General features: G+C 39.3%; 1 protein-coding gene across 1 annotated transcript; it reads right to left on the bottom strand.

The window, feature by feature from the left end:
* Window positions 1–11: 11 nt before the first annotated feature.
* pdhb (pyruvate dehydrogenase E1 subunit beta) lies at window positions 12–21,034 on the bottom strand. The gene is made up of 10 exons (XM_060835644.1): window positions 20,929–21,034; window positions 20,765–20,824; window positions 18,323–18,430; window positions 18,177–18,239; window positions 18,060–18,095; window positions 17,435–17,720; window positions 15,432–15,542; window positions 6,037–6,128; window positions 1,941–2,082; window positions 12–1,788 (listed from the first exon to the last, which is right to left on the bottom strand). Exons 1-10 carry the CDS (start codon window positions 20,962–20,964, stop codon window positions 1,643–1,645), a joined length of 1,080 nt encoding a protein of 359 aa, XP_060691627.1. The 5' UTR covers window positions 20,965–21,034; the 3' UTR covers window positions 12–1,642.
* Window positions 21,035–22,661: the final 1,627 nt, after the last annotated feature.

Here is a 22,661-nt window from a genome sequence, read left to right on the forward strand (position 1 = left end):
AAACAATTAAATATTGTTTTAATATTTTTATTAATAATTGTTCACCATTTTGTTTGCTATGAAAATTCAATAATGAACAGCTTTATGTTTCTAACAGAGCAATAGAAGGGAGAAGACTACTAGGGCTACTCCCATGTAACAAACCTCCAAACTGCCATTCAAAATTTTCTTGAGCATTTTTTTTCTTCTTGGTCATTACTTTTTTTTCAGCATTTTAAATGAGTTTGTGCAACAAGAAGAATACAGAATTTTCAAAAGGGCCATACAGTAACTTTTTTCTGGAGGTTGACAATGTTAAGAATGATTGTCTCCATTTCACACACTCAGTAAAACACATGGGAATTTTCAGTTGTAAGTCAGTCTCCAGCCTTTTTCCAAAATTGGTAAGATGTTTTCTTTAAAATGTGGCTGTACTTTTATGTAGGGTGTCGAATCATCACAACAATCCTCTCTTGCATGTTTCAGAAGATGCAAACAGTTCAAGTAACTTGGTATTTGAAACCTTGCTTGAGTTTTAATGACTATGATCACTCATTTATTAGGTGGTCAAAGCTTGGACTTAATGACTTTATTCAATTCATTTGTGATTTCAACCTTATGACTGGTACTTAATGCAGTTAGGAACCCATATTTTTCAGTAACACGGTCAATGTCAAGCTTGGGTAGATTCCTAATTTCAAAACTAAAGTGACTCTCCCTGATTCATTATTGAATAAGTAACAAAACAAATCAATCCTATTGGTTGGCTGTAATTTTAAAAATCATAAATTTCCAAAATGCAACTAAAACTGCTTAATATTTTAGAGATTTAATCCTGCTGTACAGCAGTAAAAATGTAGTTGCCAAAAGGATTTTGGGAGGAAGAATCATTTTCCAAAAAAAAGAACAACTTGGTTTTTTAATAACTGATTTTAATTTGCACTGGTGTAATACAACTGAATCCCCTCAAATCAAACTTGTAAATACAATTGACACTGACATAACTCAACTCAAAATACAGCAAGGAGGTTGACTTACTTTTAAACTAATCAATGTGCATTTTTTTGGATCATAAATAGTTGTGTATTAATGCTGCTACCTTTTTCATAAAGTCCCCAAGTGACAAATGTGAATATTAAAGACTCAATTGAACAAAGATACAAGGCAACATTTAAATAAAGCCCGTTGGATATGTTTACATCAATTAATTATTAGGTACTAAGTTTCCCAAAGAGTGATGATCAATCCTTTCATTAAATGGGCATAACCTCCCTTTTCAAAACTGCTAGGTCCAGAAATTTTGTTTTCTAGATAGCATAATCTACTTAAAATACTCATTTCTGTTAGAATCTATCATTCAGATTCTCCAAACCTTTCAGCATATTCAACATCCAAGCTATTTTCACACTTTAAACATCTCACTGGTACCATGCTAATTATTTTGGAGCTGTGTACACTACCTCCAATATATAATTAGGGAAGAGGCAAAAATCTTATTATTGAATATGAGCATTACCACAGTTCAAGTTAAAAGTCCACATCCTTTTTAAAGTAATACTTTTCTAATAGCGCATGGCACATAATATTTTGGATCTTCCAGCAAATATTAAAAACTTTTATACACCAATGAAAGGAGTGGTGGGGGAAAAGAAACTGAGTACAATTACACATTGAGTACCTTCTTCACTGAAAAAATTATATCTTTAATCTGAGGCACGGAGTTATCTTCCAAGATTTTTGCATAAGGCATAGGAATATCTGCACCAGTGACACGTACAGCTGGGGCATCCAGGTAGTTAAATGCTGGTCCTGTTTTTAAAAGAAAAAAAAGTTATAGTTCAACAAGATTGCAAACTATTGTAAATTTCAGAAGTCTACATTCGGTTACAAGTGAAATAAGCAAATAAATTTGGAAAACCAATGTCTTACATATTGATATTATTTAATCTGCATCACTTTACCTTCCATTATTCTGGCACAAATTTCAGCACCCACTCCAAACTGTGGCCAACCGCCCTCAACTGTCACCAGGTGATTGGTCTTCATCACACTCGCTTCAATTGTTTCAATATCCAGAGGTCTAATTGTACGCATATTAATGACCTGGAATAATACAAATGTTGATGAGTACTCTTAATTTTGCATTTAATGCAACATATCATAAATCTTTACCAAGAAGGAAATGGAATTTAACAAGATAGTCCTTTTGACTGAATCCCATCTACTGAAACTATTGCCAGCCATATAGTTTGGCTGATATATTTCCTCCAGTGTTCAATCTGTTGTTATAGACCAGGCCAGAGCTTCTCAAAACATTTCAAGAAAGTAGCCCAGACCAAAGCGTGGCTAGTTGTATTAAGCAGGTGTAACATATTCCAGGAGGGACGCAGTAGGTCAAACCACTTAGTTTTAAAAACAGAATTTATTTACAAGATTACCAAAGGAAACAAAGAAGAGAACAGAATACAGAACAACAACCCATCTGAAAACCCAACTTAAATGATGCTATTCAAATACTTGTAAAAATCCCTATAAACACCCCTAGGCACAAAAAAAGGTTTGAAAGAAATCAAAACACAGGATCTTACAGGGGAGAAGGACCTGCTTCTTTGGGGTCCAGCAACTTTTTCCAACTCTACTGTACTAAAATCAAACTAAACCAGAGAAAGAAAAAAAGTGAGCTGGAAGTACTGGCCACTCACCTTTCATTGTACAAGTGTTTTTTTTTAAAAACTTAAAAGCCATTGGCCTGAGGCATACCTGTTACCTGTAATCTAATTGGTCCTAACGGTGGCACAGTGGTTAGCACTGCTGCCTCACAGCGCCTGTAGACCCGGGTTCAATTCCCGACTCAGGCGACTGACTGTGTGGAGTTTGCACGTTCTCCCCGTGTCTGCGTGGGTTTCCTCCGGGTGCTCCGGTTTCCTCCCACAGTCACAAAGATGTGCGGGTCAGGTGAATTGGCCATGCTAAATTGCCCATAGTGTTAGGTAAGGGGTAAATGTAGGGGTATGGGTGGGTTGCGCTTCGGTGGGTCGGTGTGGACTTGTTGGGCCGAAGGGCCTGTTTCCACACTGTAAGTCTAATCTAATCTAAAACCTTCAACCATAGACTTTTCAGACTCTGGTGTCGTTTATGGCCTTTTTGGGAAAAAAAACAAGGACAACATAACCCTTGTTAAAGGAGCAGCATCCTCAAGAGGTTTCAAACAAAAATGCTGGGATTTTCTGTATTTAAAAGACAATATTTGTCAAACAGTTTCAAAAAAATTCCAGATCCTGCGAACTTTCTTAGCCAACAGCTTTGGGTTTACTATTAATAAGACTTGGGCAGCATAGTGACTCAGGGAGACAGGTTAGATTTCAGTGTTTGGTGACTGGGTGGAATTTGAATGTTCTCCCCATGTCTGCATGGGTTTCCTCCCACAGTCAAAAAGTGTTAATCCGCCTAACCTGCATAATGATAAATGCAGGCTTATGGGGAAAGGGTTGGGGAGGATACCCTTGGAGGATCAATGTAGGCCTCTTTCCACATTGTAGGGATTTTATGATTCTATGATAGCTACTTTCATCTTTTCATGAAAATTCTTCCAAGCAAATGTTTCTGCCCTTTAAAAATTGGAGATTTACAGATATTCAACACACCAAACTTAGGCGATAAATACTAGTGACACCAGGTGGTCAATAATAAACAATATATTAGATTGTTCCAGATGTGCGCTCTCAACTCAAAATTCTCACATGGTAACTTTCTAGTTTAAATCATCCTGTACAAAAGCAAAAGGTGGCTAGAGGTATTCAGGTCAGATCATTTAACACAAATACATTTTAAAAAGAAAATTAAATTTCCTTTCAAAATCTGTTGTTCTTCCAGTGACAACAAGGGGCTGGCATGTAGTATACAATATATGAACGTGGAAGCGTAGGCCATTGAGTTCTTCAAGCCTGCTCCATCATTCAATAAGATACCGGCTGATCGGATTTTAAACTTAACCTTATCTTCCTGCATATTCTCAATAATCAAGAATCTACCGCTGCTTTAAAATATTTAAAGGCTCTGTCTTTTGAGGCAGGGAATTCCAAAGACCAAGCCCTCAGATAAATGCTTTCCTCATTTGTTTCAAATGGGCAACCCTTTCTTTTTAACCTTGACCCTTAATGTTAGATTGTCTCAAGAAGAAACATTCTTTTGATGTCCACCCATCTTGCTCTTTCTAGGTACTAGTCTAGTAAGCTCCCTGAACTACTTCCAATGCATTAACATACCTCTGCAAGCATGGTGAGCAGTCTGTATACAATACTTCAGATATGGTTTCCCTAATGCCCAGTATAAATTGAAACATAACCTCCTTAATTTGCCTTGCAAAATTTGCATTCAATTTGCCTTGCAATGAAATAATATTCAATTAGTTTTCTCGATTCTTTGCTGTGCCTGTATACTAACCTTCTACAATTTGTGCACTACAACACCTAGATCTCTCTGCATTTCAGAGCTGTGACCTCTCACCATTTAAATAATGCTTATTTTTATTTTTCGTTCAAAGTAGAGCTTTCCCACACAGTACTCCATTTTCCAGATCTTTACCCACTCACTTAATGGTCTTCAAGTCTATTTCACAACTCACTTTCCTATGTATGTAACAAATTTAGACACGATACCTTCAATCCCTTTAAATGAGTAATTTTGAATGCAACGAGGTGGGGCCTCAGCACTGACCTTGTGGCACACTCGTGATGTTCTGCCAGCCTGAAAAAATCCATTTATTCCTCTTCTCTGCTTCCTGTTAACAAGCCAATCATATCAGTGCCAATGTGTTACCCCTATACCATGAGCTTGAATTTTCCACAACAACTTTTGATGTGGCACATCAAATACGTTCTGGATATCCAAGTATAATACATCCATTGATTCCCCTCTAATCTACAATAGAAGTTACTTCTTCAAAAGAACTGATAAATTAAACAATTTATTTTCGACAAGACTATGTTAGCTCTGCTGATTACCACAAAACTTACCCAAGTACCTTGTTATAACACCTTTAACCCTATGGCAAATGTTAACCAAGCTATTGTTTCTAAATAAAGCAGTTACATTAGCTGTTTTCCATTTTAAAGGAACATTCCCAGAATATAATGAATTTTTTAAAAATTAAAAATCAATGCATCAACTCTCATGAGCTACTTTTAAGACACTAGAATAAAATCCATCAGGTCCCAGGGACTTGTCAACTCTCAATTTCAACAATTTATTCAGTATTACTTCCCTAATAATTGTAACTTTGAGTTACTCCTCTTTCAATTCCTGATTTAGTTATTGGAGATGTTACTTATATCCTCACAAGTGAGGACTGACACAAAATACATGTTCAACTTGTCTGCCTCCTCTTTATCCTAGAGTACGAATACCCCAGACTATGTTCTACAGGATCAACACTTATTTGGTTAATTCTTTTTTAAATATCAGAAGGTTTTTCCCTATCTGATCTTATTAAATTACAATAAAAAGTAAGCAGGCAAAATGATCAAGTTTTGACATGTAATGAATTTATATAGAATCCCAACAGTGTTGAAGTAGGCAATTTAGCCCATTGAGTCCACACCAAAATCAGAACAGCATCCCACCCAGACCCATACTCCTGCCCGGTCCTTGAGACCCTGCATTTCCCATGGCTAACCCAACTAGCCTGCACATCCTTGGACACTACAGGAAATTTAGCATGGCCAATCCATCTAACCTGCACATCTTTGTATTGTGGGAGGAAACCGGAGCACTAAGAAAACTCACGCAGATGCGGGGAGAATATACAAACTTCACACAGTTCGCCTGAGGGTCCCTGGCATTGAGGCAGCAGTGCGAACCGATAAGCCACCATTCCACCCTGAACAATTGGTTGGACAAAGCAACTTAAATGACATTAGCTATTGAAGACATGAGGAGGAAGTAAATCAGTTAACATTTGAACGTTTCCTCAAAAGTCTTAATAATTCGTATTCACCTTCTCTACTTGCTACATTTCAGCTTTATATATACCAGTCTTATTCTTTCTCAGTCACCCACCTCACAATCAATGCCTTCCTTTGCAAGAGCAACAGCTGCATCCAGACAATGCCCCACACTTCTGGAGTGTGCAACTAAAGTGACATTAGTTCCTACAAAATAAAAACTATGATTATTATTATTTAAAAACACTACATATCAAGTTAGTTTCAAATTCAGGCACAACATATAGGAGAGAAACAAATTATAAAGCCATTAAGTTAGCAAATTGATACACACATGGAGGTATTGGATATTGTAGTCAGCTGGTCACTTTAATCACAAAAGTGGGAAGTACAAGGATGATAACACAGATTACTTGCATGAGAATTAAGCTGCATTCACTGAAGCATGTTGGAATTAATCTCAGCAGTGCCACAGGGTGGGGAAGGAGGGGAAGAGTAAACAATAAGAAAAAAGTGCAAAGACTTCTTTACCAATCAAGTCCACAGGTCATTTTCCCAATTGGGAATAGTGTAGATGATCTGCTTGATCATCTGTTGTAGTTACTGCTCTGAAACAGTACTCAAATAATGTTCTTTTAAAAATATGGATTAAGTCAACTTCCATCATTACTCAAATCAAGATGTGCAATAGTGTTTAATGTGCACATCAATAAATTTTGTTGCATAGGAGGAAACCACTAAAGATAATAAAATAAATCTCAATATGGATGGCAGTAGAGAAGCATCATAACAGGTCTGCACAAGGGGAGATACAATGCTAGAAAGTAAAATGTGCAGATTCAAGTAAGTACAAGATCAGTCATATTTGTGATACCTAGTTAAAAAGCTAAGCTCATACATTAAGAATGGCCACTTGGCAGCTAGGCACCAGAAGACAAATGCTCAGTCTTCAAATATCCATAGTACAAATGAACCAAGAAAATGCTGGAACTGTTTGCTGAGTCTGTCCTTCATATACAGGCCATTCAGCCCAACCAGCCTATGCTAGTACTTATACAATCTCCTCTCATTCCATCTAATTAATCCCAGCCTTTCTTCATATATTTTGAACCCCTGCTCTTGCACATACTCATCTAGTTTCATTTTTTAAAAAATTAATCTATTTGCCTCCAAACACTTCCTGTAGCTCCAAGTAATTTCTCATTTCTCTACTAATTTAATCAGTTACCGTTTTAAAAAAGATGTTCTGTAATTTTAGACTTCCCCATAAGTAGAAACAATCCACTCACCCTACGTAATCCATTCATTCTTTTAACCATCCCGATCAGATCTCGAAGGCTTCTGTTTTCTAAGGAAAAAGACCCTACCTCTGATCTTACCCGATTGCTGTTATCTCCTAGTTCTAGGATTGTTTTGGAATTGGAATTATGCACTCAAGTACAAACTCAACCAAGTCCTATACAAGTTCAACATAACTTCATTACTACTGAAGGCAATGCCGTTAGAAATAAATGTAAGTGCTTTGTGGTCACTAAATACTTTGCTGACTTGAAGTTCAACTTGTAATGATTTTCTGATCTATATCCCTAGATTCCACTATTCTTCTACCCTGATCAGTTTTCTATTTTCCAAGTTGCAAGTGATAACTACATTTTTCTTATCAGCATACTTTCACCCCGATTCACATTAAAATTTGCCTCCTAACTACCTAGTATAAAAAAAATTGCTCATGCATTTTCGTATCCCTTTGCATGCTTGATTAGTGTTAGTTTTACTATCAAATATCAACAATTTTTAATATTGCCAAGTCCAAATTATTCCTTCTGCATGATGTGTTTTTACAGAGTTAAATTGCTTTAACTCAGTCATTATTTCTCACCGTGTGCAATATTGAGAAAGACTTGCTCATCTGACTGGTCTGACAACTTATTAATCTACCACTTGTTCTCATTTTTAAAAACAGAAACCAATACTAATCAACATTGGGGTTTACCCAAGTTTAATTTTATTAATTTTTTTTGAATACTTAGACTGGGCTACCTTCCACTCAAAATAATTGTAAGTTGTATTCGAGCTGACACATTCTCTTAGGCAAATAATAAAATACAGAGTACCCGCAATTGTACACTTTACACCTATTTACTTATAGGGAGCCATCAGTTAAAAGATTAGGTTGTCTGGAAAAGGCTCAGTTCATAAAAGGCAAGAATGCCCACATGTTCCATATAGGGTAGTCCCTTTGGCACTGGAAGCAAGAACCAGTTACTCTCAATGAAGGATTATTCTGCATACACAGACTCTTCACAGCACATTCTGCTACTGTATATGGTGTCTATTGTATTGGAAGTATTTCAGTGAGATGTGCTGGTTATAAAATTATCTTCTTTATTTTACCAAAACTACCCATCTTTTCCTAACTATCTTTCCCCTTCTTCCATTCCTATATGGACTTTCCACTTTGGACCAGACTTCTTATTCCCCTGCTATGATTGATATTTGATTACCCATCAAAACCCAGTTGTGGCTTACAGAAGTCTCCTCATCTTCTGACAATTCTTCCTTTTCCTGACTTGATATTGTGATGATGCTGTCGCTTTAAAAAGGTAATTTTTGTCCCAGATATTTTGAGCAGAGATTGCAAAGATCCAGAGTCAAGGGAGACTTCGGGTTTCTTTTTTAAAAAAAGGGGGGGGGGGGGGGGGGGGGCTGTTCCCCATATCAACTTTATCTAGTTTTTTAAAAAAAAAAAGTTGTAGCAGTCAGTCACAAAATGTTGGAGCTCAGAAGGGTTGCAAGCTTCCAGAAAAGGATTCCTAACCTACTTCCTCTGAAATCTCTTTGGACGTTGTTTCCTCTTGTCTGCAAGAATCAGTGTTTGAATTTACTTTTTTTGCAAAGGTGTGTTTATGGGAGTTTACTGAATTGGAACAGTTACTTAGTTGAATTGCTATATCATGTTGGTTACATTTTCCAATAGTTAAGTTGTTCTAAATTCAATTTTTTTTTTGTTTGTGTTTCAACTGGGGTGTTGAAATACATTCTGTTTTGCTTAAAGCCAGTGGCTTGACCAGTTGCATCACATCTGGAACACCCAAATCACATCCACCTTTTTTTAAAAAGTAATAGACTAAGGTCCAGGCTGCCACGTTAAAATAGTTTCAGGGGTCTGGCCTGGCAGATAACAGGCTGGGGGCTTACCTGGGACAATTCTATAATTCTAACTTGAATTTAACTTGGTTGTTGGATTCAAAGGTGGTGAGTGCTAAGTATTAGTGTCTTTGTTTCAGGGCTTGAATTTGGTTGGTTTAAACTGTACTTTAAAGTAGCAATGGCTGTTGCAGTCACTAAAGGTTTTGAGAGTGGAAGAAGTGACTTCAGGAGCTTTATAAGAAGTGAGCAAGGCAAAGCTGTTGGAATTGGCAGACAGGGTTGCTTTTGTATGGTGAGAAAAGGAGATAATTGCAGCAATTGGTCAACATTTAAATTTGTTGGAAATTCCATCAGAATGTCATTCAAATGCAGATGAAGCAGCTTGAACGGGAAGGGGGGTTGGGGGGGGGGGGGGGGGGGGGGGGGGGGGGCGATAAAAAAAATCTGCATTACAGTTAGAATCAGAAGAGGGAGAGGGAGAGGGAGAAAGAAAGTCTCCCTGGCAGATCAAAAGCAAAGAGGAGGGGAAAGCCCTAGCAGAAGGGAGAAGGAGACAGTTTGAACTTCAGAAGTTGGTAATTCAACAAGAAAGTAAATTTAAAAGGACGGAGGTGAAGGTAGAAGTTAGGCTTACTGAGGAGGATAAGCAAACCCATCGTAGCTAAAGGCCTGGTGGGGATCTATTTAAATATGTCCAAGCATTGCTTCAATTTGACCAGAACGATAAATAAGCCGACAGATGTTTCAGGAAGGGGCCCTAGTTAAACAGACATGGAGTTTGAAAGGATCAAACAGTGTCAGCGATAGAAATTGGGGAAAAAGAGAAATTCTCAGGTGATAAGGGAAAAGTAGATCTCATTGAGGAGAATAAAAAGGATAACTTATTATAAGGTTAAAAAAGGAAAGCTATGAAGGGGAAAGACAAGTTAAAAGGTTCAGGTGTATTCAATGCAATGAAGTAGGCCTTTTAAAGTAAGAGTGTTGGCGGTTTAGAAAAAGCACTGGGAAAACAGGTATAGGAGAACAGGAGAAGCCAATGAATTTTGTTAAAAAGGGGCAAAGGAAAGCACAACGGAGGCTAAAAAGCTGTACCAGAACGTACAACCTAGTCAGACATTTGTTGCAAAGGAAGTGCCAGATCTTCTTAAACCTTTTACAGGGGAACCTTGATTATCCAAAAATCGGACTATTCGAAGAAGATCGTGAGGTCCCAATAGAAACATTACATCAAAGACGTGTTTCCAACAGTGATCACGTCTTTTGTTTAGTGATTAAACAAGCTCAGTCTCCAAATGACTGACCTTCCGCCCTCTCTCTCCCCACACTTTCCCTGAAGTTCTACAGAGGGCTGTACCCTAAATCCACCCCGCCCCCCCCACTTCCCCACAATCTCTCCAACATTGTCCTGCACAGGACAAACATGGAAACGGTCAAAAAGTTGCAGTAAAGAAAGCTGTGTGTGGGCACATGCTATTTGGAGACTTGCACCACAAAGCCAGCAGCAACAGCAGTCTTGTTGTTGGTGTCCAGTCCAGTTGCCCCGGAGAGGGGGCGCATGGGGTGATGTGGGGCATGGGCTCACGCGCTTTGTGCTGGGAGGTAGGGGCAGTGTCGGGGCGGGGGTGCAGTGTTGCAGACAGGTTTTGCCGGGGGGGGGGGGGGGGGGGAGGAGGCTGGGGGGCACTGTTGGACAGGGTTGAATGGGAGGGGATGGGGGCAGTGTTTCTCACACTGTGTACTGCTGCTACTCTCTTGACAAGGAGCAGACTTTAAAAACTCCTAGCCCTCGAGGAAAGGCATTTAAAAATCGATTAACCGAATAAAATCGATTATCTGAACAAAACAGTGCCCGCCCATCTCGTTCGGATAATCAAGGTTCCCCTGTACTTGCAAAGATAAGGTTTACTCACACTGGCCAGGAGCAGCAGATAAAGTTACAGTTTTAAGAGATACAGGATCATGTCAATCTCTGATGTTCAGAGGAGGAGGAGACAAGGATTACTGAGGAAGAGTTAGTCGATGGAATTCATGGGGAGACAAAAAGTACTCCATTATGTAGAGTGAGGTTGGAGAGTCCGGTGAAGAGTAGAGAAGTGGTGGTAGGAGTAGTGAAGAAACTCTCAGCTCCAGGAATACAATTTGTCCTTGGTAACGATATAGCTGGATCACAGGAGTGAATGAAAACCCAGATAAAACAAAAATCAGCCATCTGAGGGATTACAGAAAGTAAATCCTGCGATTTTTCCTGTGGGGTAAAAGGTCACAAAACCACCAGTTGAAACAAGAGGAAAAATCAAAGAATACAGATGAAGTTGAATTATCAGAGACCATGATTGATCAGATGGATGAGAAAAACAAGAATAAGTGAAAGACAAAGTGAATGGTTTTAGTTCAGAGAAATTAACTTTTTTAAAAACAACGGTTTTAATTGATCACATAGGACCCTTTTCTTTCCATCCTCCACCTTGGATCAAACTTGAAAGGGTTCAGAAAAGATTTACAAGGATGTTGCCAGGGTTGGAGGATTTGAGCTATAGGGAGAGGCTGAACAGGCTGGGGCTGTTTTCCCTGTAACATCAGAGGCTGAGGGGTGACTATATAGAGGTTTATAAAATCATGAGCGAGAATGGATAGGATAAACAGACAAGGTCTTTTCCCTAGGGTGGAGTCGTCCAGAACTAGAGGGCATGGGTTTAGGGTGAGAGGGGAAAGATATAAAAAGGTGGTGTATGTATGGAATGAGCTGCCAGAGGAAGTGGAGGAGGCTGGTACAATTGCATTTTTTAAAACAGCATCTGGATGGGTATATGAAAAGGAAGGGTTTAGAGGGATGTGGGCCAAGTGCTGGCAAATGGGACTAGATTAATTTAGGATATCTGGTCAGCATGGATGAGTCGGACCAAAGTATCTGTTTCCATGCTGTACATCTCTGACCCCTATCTAAAATAAAAAATAGAAATAGTATTGATTAGCAAAAATGAATGTGTCCACTGGATTTCCAGAGGCCATTCCATTATGCAACATCACAGATAAAAAAAATTACAGAGGAATTACTAAAATTTTTCATTAGATACAGACAGAGATACAATCAGATGATGGGGCAAATTTTACTTCAAAATTATTCAGGGAAGTTGTGGATAGTTTATGAATAAAACAATTCAGATCCACAGCAAACCAACCAGAATCACAGGGAGCATTAGAATGGTGGCATCAAACTTTAAAGACCACGTTAAGGGCTTATTGTCAAGACTACCCAGATGACTGAGCTAAAGGAATTGCGTTTGTACTTTTTGCCATTCACTAAATGAATTGACGAAATTCAGTCCACTTGATTTAGTTTTTCAGCTTGACGTGAGAGGACCATTGAAATTAATTAAATTGAAATTTATCAGTCATATTTCAGACAGTACATATTTCAACTATGTCGAATCATTCCCTAAAATTTAACGGAGTGAGAGAATTGGTTAGAGTCCATTTAAAAGTATCAAAGCACATAATGAGACAGAAGCAGACAAGAAATCAAAAATTCACAATTTTACTAACAGAGATAAAGCATGTGTGTTACTTCCAATGGTAGGTGATTCTCTAAAGGCAAGGCTTAGTGTACCTTATCAAATCAAAAAGAAATTGAATGAGAAGGAGATAAAGTATTTTGATAGGGAAGGAAAACAAAAAGGAGTAGGTGTTACTGGTTACAACAGAGTGAAGAACCAAGTTCAGAGGATTCTGAACTGGACATGCCTCAAAATTAGATTGGACAATGAGGAAGTTCTCAAAAATTGAATTAATTTCCAGAGAAAATCAAAATGACTGGAATGAGTTATTACTATCACATGGGGAGATATGTGGGAATAAGCAGGGAAGTATTAATTTAATTGTGCATGAAGTAAATATAGGAAATACTATTCCAATTAAACAACATCCTTACAGACTTAACCCTGTAAGTAGTACAGGTTCAAAGAGAGTTGAATGCATGCTCCAAGACAGCATAAATCGAAGTGAGTTGCAGTGAATGGAGCAACACTGTAATAATGCTGCCAAAACCAGATGATACCTAATAAATGTGTGTAGACTATCACAAAGTCAAAGCAGTTTCAAAGTTGGATTTATATTCAATTTCATGTTTGGAAGACTATTGAGAAGGTGGGACAAACAACTTATATTTCCAAGTTGGACTTATTCAGAAGATACTGTCACATACCTTTATCTGAATCAGAAGACAATTTTAGCTTTCATAACACCGAACGGACCACACCAATTTAAAGATATGCCACTGGTTTGAAAAATGCACGAGCCACATTTCAAAGACTAACCAATAAAGTAATTCCTAGATTACCCAATTGTGAGCTATACATTGACGACCTGAATGTTTTAGTCACATATGGAAGGAATGTTTGCAGCATTTATCAAAAATATTCGGTCAACTTCAAGGAGGCAGGTTTGGAGATAAACCTGGCTAAAAGTGAGTTCGTCAAAGCCCAAGTCATGTTCCTGGGCCATGTTACTGGCCCTATGGAATGTGAAAAGGCAAGTTATTGGGGAGCTTCCCATACTGCCAAAGGCAGCAGTATTATGATTCCTGAGATTTAGTGGGTTTTATCAGAAAAAAAAAGTTATTGAATTTTAGTGGTGTGGCTGATCCACTGACCTAATGAAGTAATGCAAGAAACTTCAGTGGATGGCAGATAGTCAGAAAGCTGTGTTACCACTGTCCTGGTGTTAGCCACACCTAATTACACAAAGCCATTCAAGGTGGCTATCAATGTGAGTGATATGGGTGTCAGTACTGTACCCTTACAAGACGACGACAAAAAAAACTGAAAAACTTATTGGGTATTTATCCAGGAAATTGAACATTCATCAACGGAAATATTCCACAATTGAGACGAGATAATTGTATATACTGATCATAACCCATTAAAATTTTTGGAGAAATTTAAAGATGAAGACAGACTGAGGTATTTAGTGGCAGACGTAAACAGCCTAAAATAGGACACAGTAGTGAATGCTTACAGGGTTACAGACGATGTATATAGAACAGAAAACATTACAGCGCAGTACAGTGACAGTAAGACGAAGGGTTTCAAAATGAAGCCACCTTTGTAATATTGATTTTTTTTTAAAAAAAGAAAAAAGGCACAAGATGTGACAATGCTATCATTTTTAAAAAAATTACTTTCTCTTATGTGTTTTTGAAGAGAGGTTATAAAGGCTGAAAAGGTGCCAAAGAATCTAGGGATCCTTCGTTTTTTTTTAAAAAGAAGAGTTGTACAATGGAAGGGAAGTGGGCAGTTCTCCTAGTTTTTTTTAAAAAGCTGTAGCAATCACAAGATGTTGGAGTCCAGAAGGGTTGCAAACTTCAGGAAATGATTCCTAACTGACTTTCTCTGAAATGTCTCTAGATGTTGTTCTCTCCTGCCTGTAAGAAAGTGTTTGAACTTACCTTTTTGCCAAGGGGTGTGTTTATGGGATATTACTGAATTGGAACAGTTACTTAGTGAAGTTGCTTTTTTGGGTCGGTTAAGTTATTCTAAATTCCGCTTTCTTTTGTTAGTGTTTCAACTACAGTCTTTAAATAAAGATTGTTTTGCTTAGGCCAAGTGGTTTGACTGGTTGCATCACACCTGGAACACCCACTTCACATCTTCCTTTAAAATAAAGAAAAGTTAAGGTTTAGGCAGTCAGTTCGGCTATAACACGATAGTTCTGTTCTTGTGCAATACAGTGTTAAAAAAAATCACGTAATAGCAGCACCATTTAAACTAATAGGGCCACAATTGCCCCCATTAAAACTCTACACTTTGGAAACAGTGTCCACAATTTGTCAATTGTATTATACTAAATTCGTGTTAACGAAATGCACGTTATAGCAGAATGACCTGTACCTTTATAAAATTGAGGGGACTTGGCTTGGTCCATATTAAAATGTGCAGCAATCCTTTTGGTCCCACTACAACTGACTCTGAAGATATATTTTTAAACTGCTATACAGGTTACTACAGCAAACTGAAAATCAAACCAACATTTCAGTTCAAGAAGAAATGTCCTAATCTAACAATTAATATGAAGCAATAAATTAAAGAAGGGTACTAATCAGGAGTTGGGAGGAGCACTATTGGAAATTACTGAAAACAGTTATGATTATTTTGGAAATGGGAGGGCCACTTCAGCCAAAAGCATTAAACCAAAGAAGATTTAGGAAGCGTGCAGATGTAATGGCTGAGGAAAGGACATTACACCAACATGAGAAGAGAAGCATTAACTATTAGAATATGAAGTTATTGAACTGATTTAAATTATTATTGTTGAACATTTGTTAAATTCAAAGTGTAGCTTTCTTTTAAAAAAATACATTCTTACCTTCTTTTTCCACTTTGGCTTTTCCTATTGGAATAACAAAGTCCTTTGACTGGAATTCCTCAGAAACTTCAAAAGGCACTCCATACAACAGTTCATTTTCCAAGAAAACAACTGCAATATAAGGAGTGGTTAGTGCATGCTGTGAGATATGCTGCATATTTACAACTATAACCATATTCATCACCTGCCCACTTTCCTTTGGAATTTGATGAGAAATTTAATAAAAGTTTGAAAAAAGATCAAAGTTAAAAGGTGATGAACTATTGGCTTTCAAAAAAAAATTATTTGTAGATTCAATGGAGAAAACTAAAAGAGTTCCAGTGATTAGTGTTTACCAACTCAAATCGGGATCAGAAAAATGTTCAAGCCTAAAATAAACATTCAAGACTATAAATGACAAGTCACAGTTCACTTTGCAGCTGCATATCTGACAAATCAGTTAATGAAGATCAGTTAAAGATTTTGTAAAAAAAAAACTTCAAAAGCGCTGCCTCCAAACTTTATTTCTCAACATTAAAAACATATGCAACTAGACTTCTTGGACAAAACCTGGGAAAGGCAATAAAAATCAAGTTTTTTAAAAAACAAAAATTTCACTCATGGGATGTAGCTGTCAGTGGTTGTACTAGCATCTACTGCCCTTCGCTAGTTGCCCTTGAGAAGGTAATGGTGAGCTTTCTTCTTGAACTACTGCAGCCCATATTCTGCAGGTAGACACAACGCCCTTAGGAATGGAATTCCAAGATTTTGACCGAGTAACAATGAAAGAACGGCAATTTATTTCTAAGTAGGTATTGATAGTGGCTTCGAGGGGAACATTTTCTTCAGCATGGAAACAAGCCCTTTGGCCCAACTTCTCCAAGCTGCCCACTTTGCAGGTTACCATGTATTTGCTGCCCTTGTCTTTCTTGATCATAGAATCCCCACAAATGCAGAGAGGCACCATTTGACCTGTCAAGTCTGCACTGATCTCCTGAAGAGCATCCCATCCAGATCCACTTCCCATGTTATCCCTGTAACCCATCTAGCCTGCTCATCCCTGGACAATTTGGCATGGCCAATCCAACTAACCTGCACATTTTTGGACTGAGAGGGGCAACTGGAACAAGCGGTGGAAACCAAAAGTCGACATTGGTCAATGTGCAAACTCTATGCAGGAAGTAGTGATTGTAGGTGTGGAAGATCCCATTTAAGGATATTTGGCAATTTTGACTGCTGAGCATCAGCAATGGAGGGATTGGATATTTGTGGATGTGATGCTAATCACCAGACTGATTTGTCCTGGATTGTCAAGCTTCAGTGTTATTGTACCTGCACTCATCCAGGCAAATTGGCTGGGGGAATTCTATTACACTTTTGACTTGTGCCTTTTGGGGAGCCAGGAGGCAAGTTGCTTGGTGCAGTATTCCTAGCTTCTGACCGGTTCTGGTAGCCACTGTTTGTGAGCCCATTTGGTAGCCCCCAGGATGTTGTTGGTAATGCTATTGAATAGCAAGGAGTGGTGTTAGATTGTCTCTTATTGGAGATAATCATTGCCTGGCATTTGTGTGGTACAAATATGTATTGCCACTTTTCAACCAAAGCCTGGACACTGACTATCTTTCGCACTTTGCGTAACATTCAGCAGCATTTGCAATCATTGGTGAACATCCCCACTTCTAACCTGGACCCAGATCACTGATGAAGCAGCTGAAAATGGTTGAACCTAGGACATTACTCTGACGAACTTCTGCAGATTTGTCCTGGAGCTATGATACCACACAGTCATGACTGGATGCGGCAGAACTGCAAAGCAGTGACCTAATCTGTTGGTTGTGGGATGACTTGGCTCTAACACTTGCTGCTTGGTATACAAGTACTCCTGTTTCGTAGTATCACCAAGTGATTACCCACATTTGTAGCATATTTTGTTCGTTGACAAGAATGGCAATGTGGGTCTCTTGATACATTCTAACAATATACGTCTGAAATAGAACCTTAAAATAAAACCTTTCAAAACTTACCAGGGTTATCATCTCGAATAGCAGATTTTAGCAAGCCTTTGGCATCTTCAGCACTCCAAGGACTAATCACTTTTAGGCCAGGACAGTGACTATACCAGGCCGCGAAGCACTGTGAATGCTGAGCTGCCACTCCAGCTGAAGAACCGTTCGGACCTCTAAAGACTATGGGAACAGGAACTGCACCTGCTGACATGTAGTATGTTTTGGCAGCAGAATTTATAACTTGGTCGATGGCTTGCAGTGAGAAATTGAAGGTCATGAATTCACAAATGGGCCTCAAGCCAGCCTAATAAGTCAGTGAAGAGTTAATATTAAGAATCTGACCTTATTGCTCCAAGGACATATTACAAGTCACATTCATATGCACTAGCCTTGAGATTTAAAAAGTAACTCAATATTTTAAATATTTTCATGGTAGACTCCTGATATGTTGACTTAATGTAAAAAAACTAAGTTTTGAGTACAGTTTCATTATGACAAAGGAAAATTGATATAATCTTTTCTGTTATGAAACCAAGTGTATCAACTTTAATGATAAACAGACAAGCTTTTTTTAAAAAAAAAGGTTCAGTGCTCCAAATATTAATTCCCTGTGAATAAGGTACAGTAAAAAAAAAGTACATACCATGGCAGCACCAACTGCAATTCCTGCAAAACCCATCTGAAAGAAAGGTGTAACAATTTTACACGTGAAGTTAATAAATGCACATTAAAGATAAAATGGTTGCTTAATAAGATATACCTCTGAAATAGGAGTGTCTATGATTCTCTTATCTCCCCACTTCTTCCACAGTCCACGGCTCACCTGCAGAAGTAGAACCGTGAATATGTACAGCCATATTTAGTGCTAAATGTACAAAAAGTGGCACATCACCAGCATTAGCTTACCTTGTATGCACCATCATACTGTGCTACCTCTTCTCCAAGTAGAAATACAGTTTCATCTCTCTCAATTTCCTCATCCAAGGCCTGGGTAAGAGCATCTCGATAGGTCAACTAGAATAGTATGAAAATAATCTGATTAATAAATAAAGAGGCTAGAATTTTGACTTCACTTATGAAAAATCAACAGAACAGCCAAAAATAGTTAAAATAGAAACAGGTTTGGGAAATTCTGCTGGTTGCTTTTCATTTGCTGGTATTTAGGAAATATTTTTAGACAGTGACCGTTCACACATTTTCTCAAACTTTTACAGGTATTTTGATTTTCAGTTAGATATCACTTTTTTTAAAATCAGTTTCAAGTCCTCCACTCATATCTTACTTTTTTAATGTAATTCCCTAATGTTATTACACAAAAACAGTTTGTCCTTTCCTCATAGACCTCAAATATACAATGATGAAAATTAACAAATGCATTTTTTTTTTAAAAATCTCAATATTTTGGAATTAAGACATTTTTTTAAACCACCATTAAATATCAGAACAAAGCAATTAGGAGAGGGAGTAGGCAATTCAGTCCTTTGAGTCTGCTTGGCCATTTAACATGATAATGGCTGATCTTAACTCCACTTTCCTGCCTCCTTCCTGAAGTAACTTCAGAGAGGCCAGTATCCAGTCACAAAGTCATCCTTTATTCGCACATGTACAGTAGTAGACATTGGTCCAGATTCCTCAGAGCCAGTTTTCAGAACGAATAGTACTTATGACACAGCCCCAAACAGGAGACTATTCTAGGAGGCCCACTTAGCTGACTTCATTGCGGTCACTACACCCTTCACCCACTACCTTCAGTGACGTAGGCCTGCTCTTTGCTTGTAGCCTCTCCTGGGGCATTTACACACCAGGTCCGGTTCCTCCAACTCAACCTCTGATATGAACGGTATGTACTGGATCAAAGTGAGCCTCTTGTGCTTGGAAATCTTGGAAGAAATTCATGCTCTTTGTCAGGCAGTGAAGTTATCAAAACTGTGGCATCCGCTGTGTTGATTTCAGACTCATGAGCTTTCTTCAAGGCTAGATGGAGGGAGAGAACCTATGGGTTCCAAAAGCCTTTCCAGATGTTCTAAGGAATCAGATAAGTTTTGCTCCTGTCTCTTGAGAGTTTGCAGCTTTCATGTAGTCCACATACCTAAGCTTTGTATGTCATGGACCCAACCTCACATCAATCATGCCTCTTACCCATGCAGGGCCATTTTCGTTGTATCAGCACTAAAATTCATCCCCAGAAGTAAATTGTCTCTCAGAGTCTTCGTATCTGGCATTGACTCTCCTGTTGCAGGTTCACTCTTCAACACCCGTTCCCTTTCTCAATGATGGCCCATTGTCTGTGACCAACACTTCCAGGAGCCTATGCATTGCAAAAGATGCTTGTAACTCTTCAATCGTCACCCCAATGATCTATGAAATTTCAATCACTTTGATTGTGCATTCACAATGACCAAGAGCATTAAGCCAATGAAAGGACCTGTATAGTTGACTTGTAATGCAGTCCAGGGTTTATCCGACTATTCCCATGAACACAGGGGAGCCGCTGTCAGTAACTAGTGTACTTGATGGCACTATGTGCTGTCCCACCAACATGGCTAGGTCTGCATCCCACTCATCGCCACTGAAATAACTCCAGATGCTGATATCCCAACACCAAGTCACCCTTTATTCACACCTACATAATACCTGATGCGAGTCTGACTTGCTCAGAGCCAGCTCTTATACTGAACAGAAACGGTGATACTCCTGTTTATATCTCTCAGCCAAGGCTCCCTGATATTGGACTGGATTAACAGCCCCTCAGGGAAATCATTTTCTGAGGTCTACCTGGCTGAAGTTATTGCAATCACTACACTTATAGCCCTCTATCCCACTTTTCATCAGAAAAATATCTATTTTTTTCCTGAACTTGTTGATAGATTCTGCCATGACTGCACTCTGGGACAGAGTTCCATAGATTCACAACCCTCTAACAGAAGTACCTTCTCTCATTCTATAATCTATGACCTTTTATTCTAGACTGTCTAACAAAGAAAAAACATTTGTACACCATCCATATAAACCATGAATTCAATCAATTGGGCTTATTTTTCAGTGGTGACATCCAGTAGAAGATTCCCAAAGACTTGACAACATTAAAAGAACAAATGTATTATTAAACAGGAAAATTAAAATAAAAACAAAAACAAAACTTGGAAAACTCAGGTCTGACAACATCTGTGAAGAGAAAACAGAGCTAACATTTTGAGTGCAGTAATGCTTCTTCAGAACTCCTACAAATAAGTGAAGTTGAAATTCCTTCAATTCTTGACTAAACAAGCACCACAGATCACAGCCGCGATAAAACAAACGACAAACTCTTCTCATTCGCAGGCAGTGACAGAAGGTGACCCGCTTTACCTGAGCCGCGGCGACAGCCGACCGATGAAACTCCTTCCGTGACAACACGCCAAAAGTATTCTGTACAAACAAAAACAAGTCATCGTTACTGCTCAGATAGAGGCACCGAGACTGCTGCAATTTAATCGATGAATTTCTGTCCCCAATGCAAAGGACCGTCGTACCTTCCCTGCACAAAACAAACTCCTCAACGCCGCCATTTTTCCTTGTCCTCTTCAAGGAGACCTTCTAACAAAAAGCATCGACCAATCAAAACGCGTGATGCTGAGACCGTCTCTGATCGTTGGTCATTTGTAATACGTATTATAGAGACCGTTTGACGTCATCGCGCAATGCGGGGGGGTGACGTTCCGCCGCAGTCGGGGTAAAAGCCTGGCCCCGCCTCCTTCCGCGTGAGCCGCCACCGCAAGGCCCTCCACCACATGAACCGTCCATCGTCCAGGGCCTTCCACTCCAGGAAACACCTGCCTTTCAGGCCCCGCCTCTCCCATTCAGGCCCCGCCCCGTTCCGCCTCCCCTCGTGGTCGACCTCCTCCTCAAATTCCGCACCCTCCACCCACGCCACGCCCTCTTCGCTGTCTGCTTTCCAGGTTCTGTTACTGTTAAGGCTCGTCCTAAATTAACCGAAGAACTGCGGATGCTGGAAATCAGTAACAAAATAACAAGCTGCTGCGAAAGTTCAGCAGAACCGGCAGCATTATGGAGAGAAATGACCCTTCTTCAGAACTGATAGGTGAAGATGGAGCCCAGAGAGAGAGAGAGAGAGACAGTGGGGCAGACAAAGTAATGGGTAAATGTCAGCCTGGGAGAATCGATATGATTACCTTCTTATATTAAACACTTCCTAGCTACAATCAGTTCTGGTGAAGGGTCAATGGACTTGAAACGTTAACTCTGTTTTCTCTCCACTGATGCTGCCAGACCTACTGAGTTTCAGTACTCCAGGGAATCACATCACAAACTGGAGGAACTAGAGTGTCCAGTCTCAGCTTCAGACTAGACACTCAACAGCTTTCTAGATTTAATATTGAGTTCAACATCTGTAAACTGTGAACCCTGAGCATGTTGGCTCAATGGTTAGCACTGCTGCCTCACAACACCAGGGACCTGGGTTTGATTCTAGCCTCAGTCAATTGTCTACGTGGAGTTTGCACCTTCTCCCTGTTTTTGCGTGGATTTCCTCCAGGTGCTCCGGTTCCTCCCACAATCCAAAGATGTGCAGGCAGGTGAATTGGCCATGCTAAATTGCCCATAGTGTTTGGGGATGTGTCGGTTATGTTCATTAGTCAAGGAATAAGTAGAGTAATAGGATAGGGGAAATGGGTCTGTGTGGGTTACTCTTTGGAGGGTTGGTGTGAACTTGTTGGGCCAAAGGGCCTGTTTTCACATCTTTAAATTCTAATTCCGTGACTTCCCTTTCCATTACCTTGTAATCATGTCCTCCAAACCGCGCCCACCCAGTAATTGTCCTTTCAAATCTGGCAGTTGGACACATTGTTCTGCCATTCTCACATTCCAGTCACTTAATCTGAACTTTGAACATCTTTTTTCCACCAGCATCCCACACTCCCCAAGCTATAGACTAAATGCTGCCCCCATCACACTTCACTTCAGCTCTGTACAAGACTTATCTAGACTTGAAATGTTAACTTGCTGTCTCTTCACGGATGCTGCCTGACCAACTGTGATCTCCAGCACTTGTTCTTTTCAATTTTTACCAAGTAGTTTGTTTGTGTCCTGGCAATGTCTTCCTGGCCTTACCCCTCACTTAGGCCCCTCCCCCACACACCACCCACATGCCCCACCCACTGTTGGACATGATCATTTCCCACTCCCAGCTGGACACTGGCCATTCCTCCTCTTGTACCTGAGAGGCCCTCAGAACTGAAACAACCCT

This window comes from Hemiscyllium ocellatum, chromosome 14, assembly GCF_020745735.1.
Source record: "Hemiscyllium ocellatum isolate sHemOce1 chromosome 14, sHemOce1.pat.X.cur, whole genome shotgun sequence".
Classification (NCBI taxonomy): Eukaryota; Metazoa; Chordata; class Chondrichthyes; order Orectolobiformes; family Hemiscylliidae; genus Hemiscyllium; species Hemiscyllium ocellatum.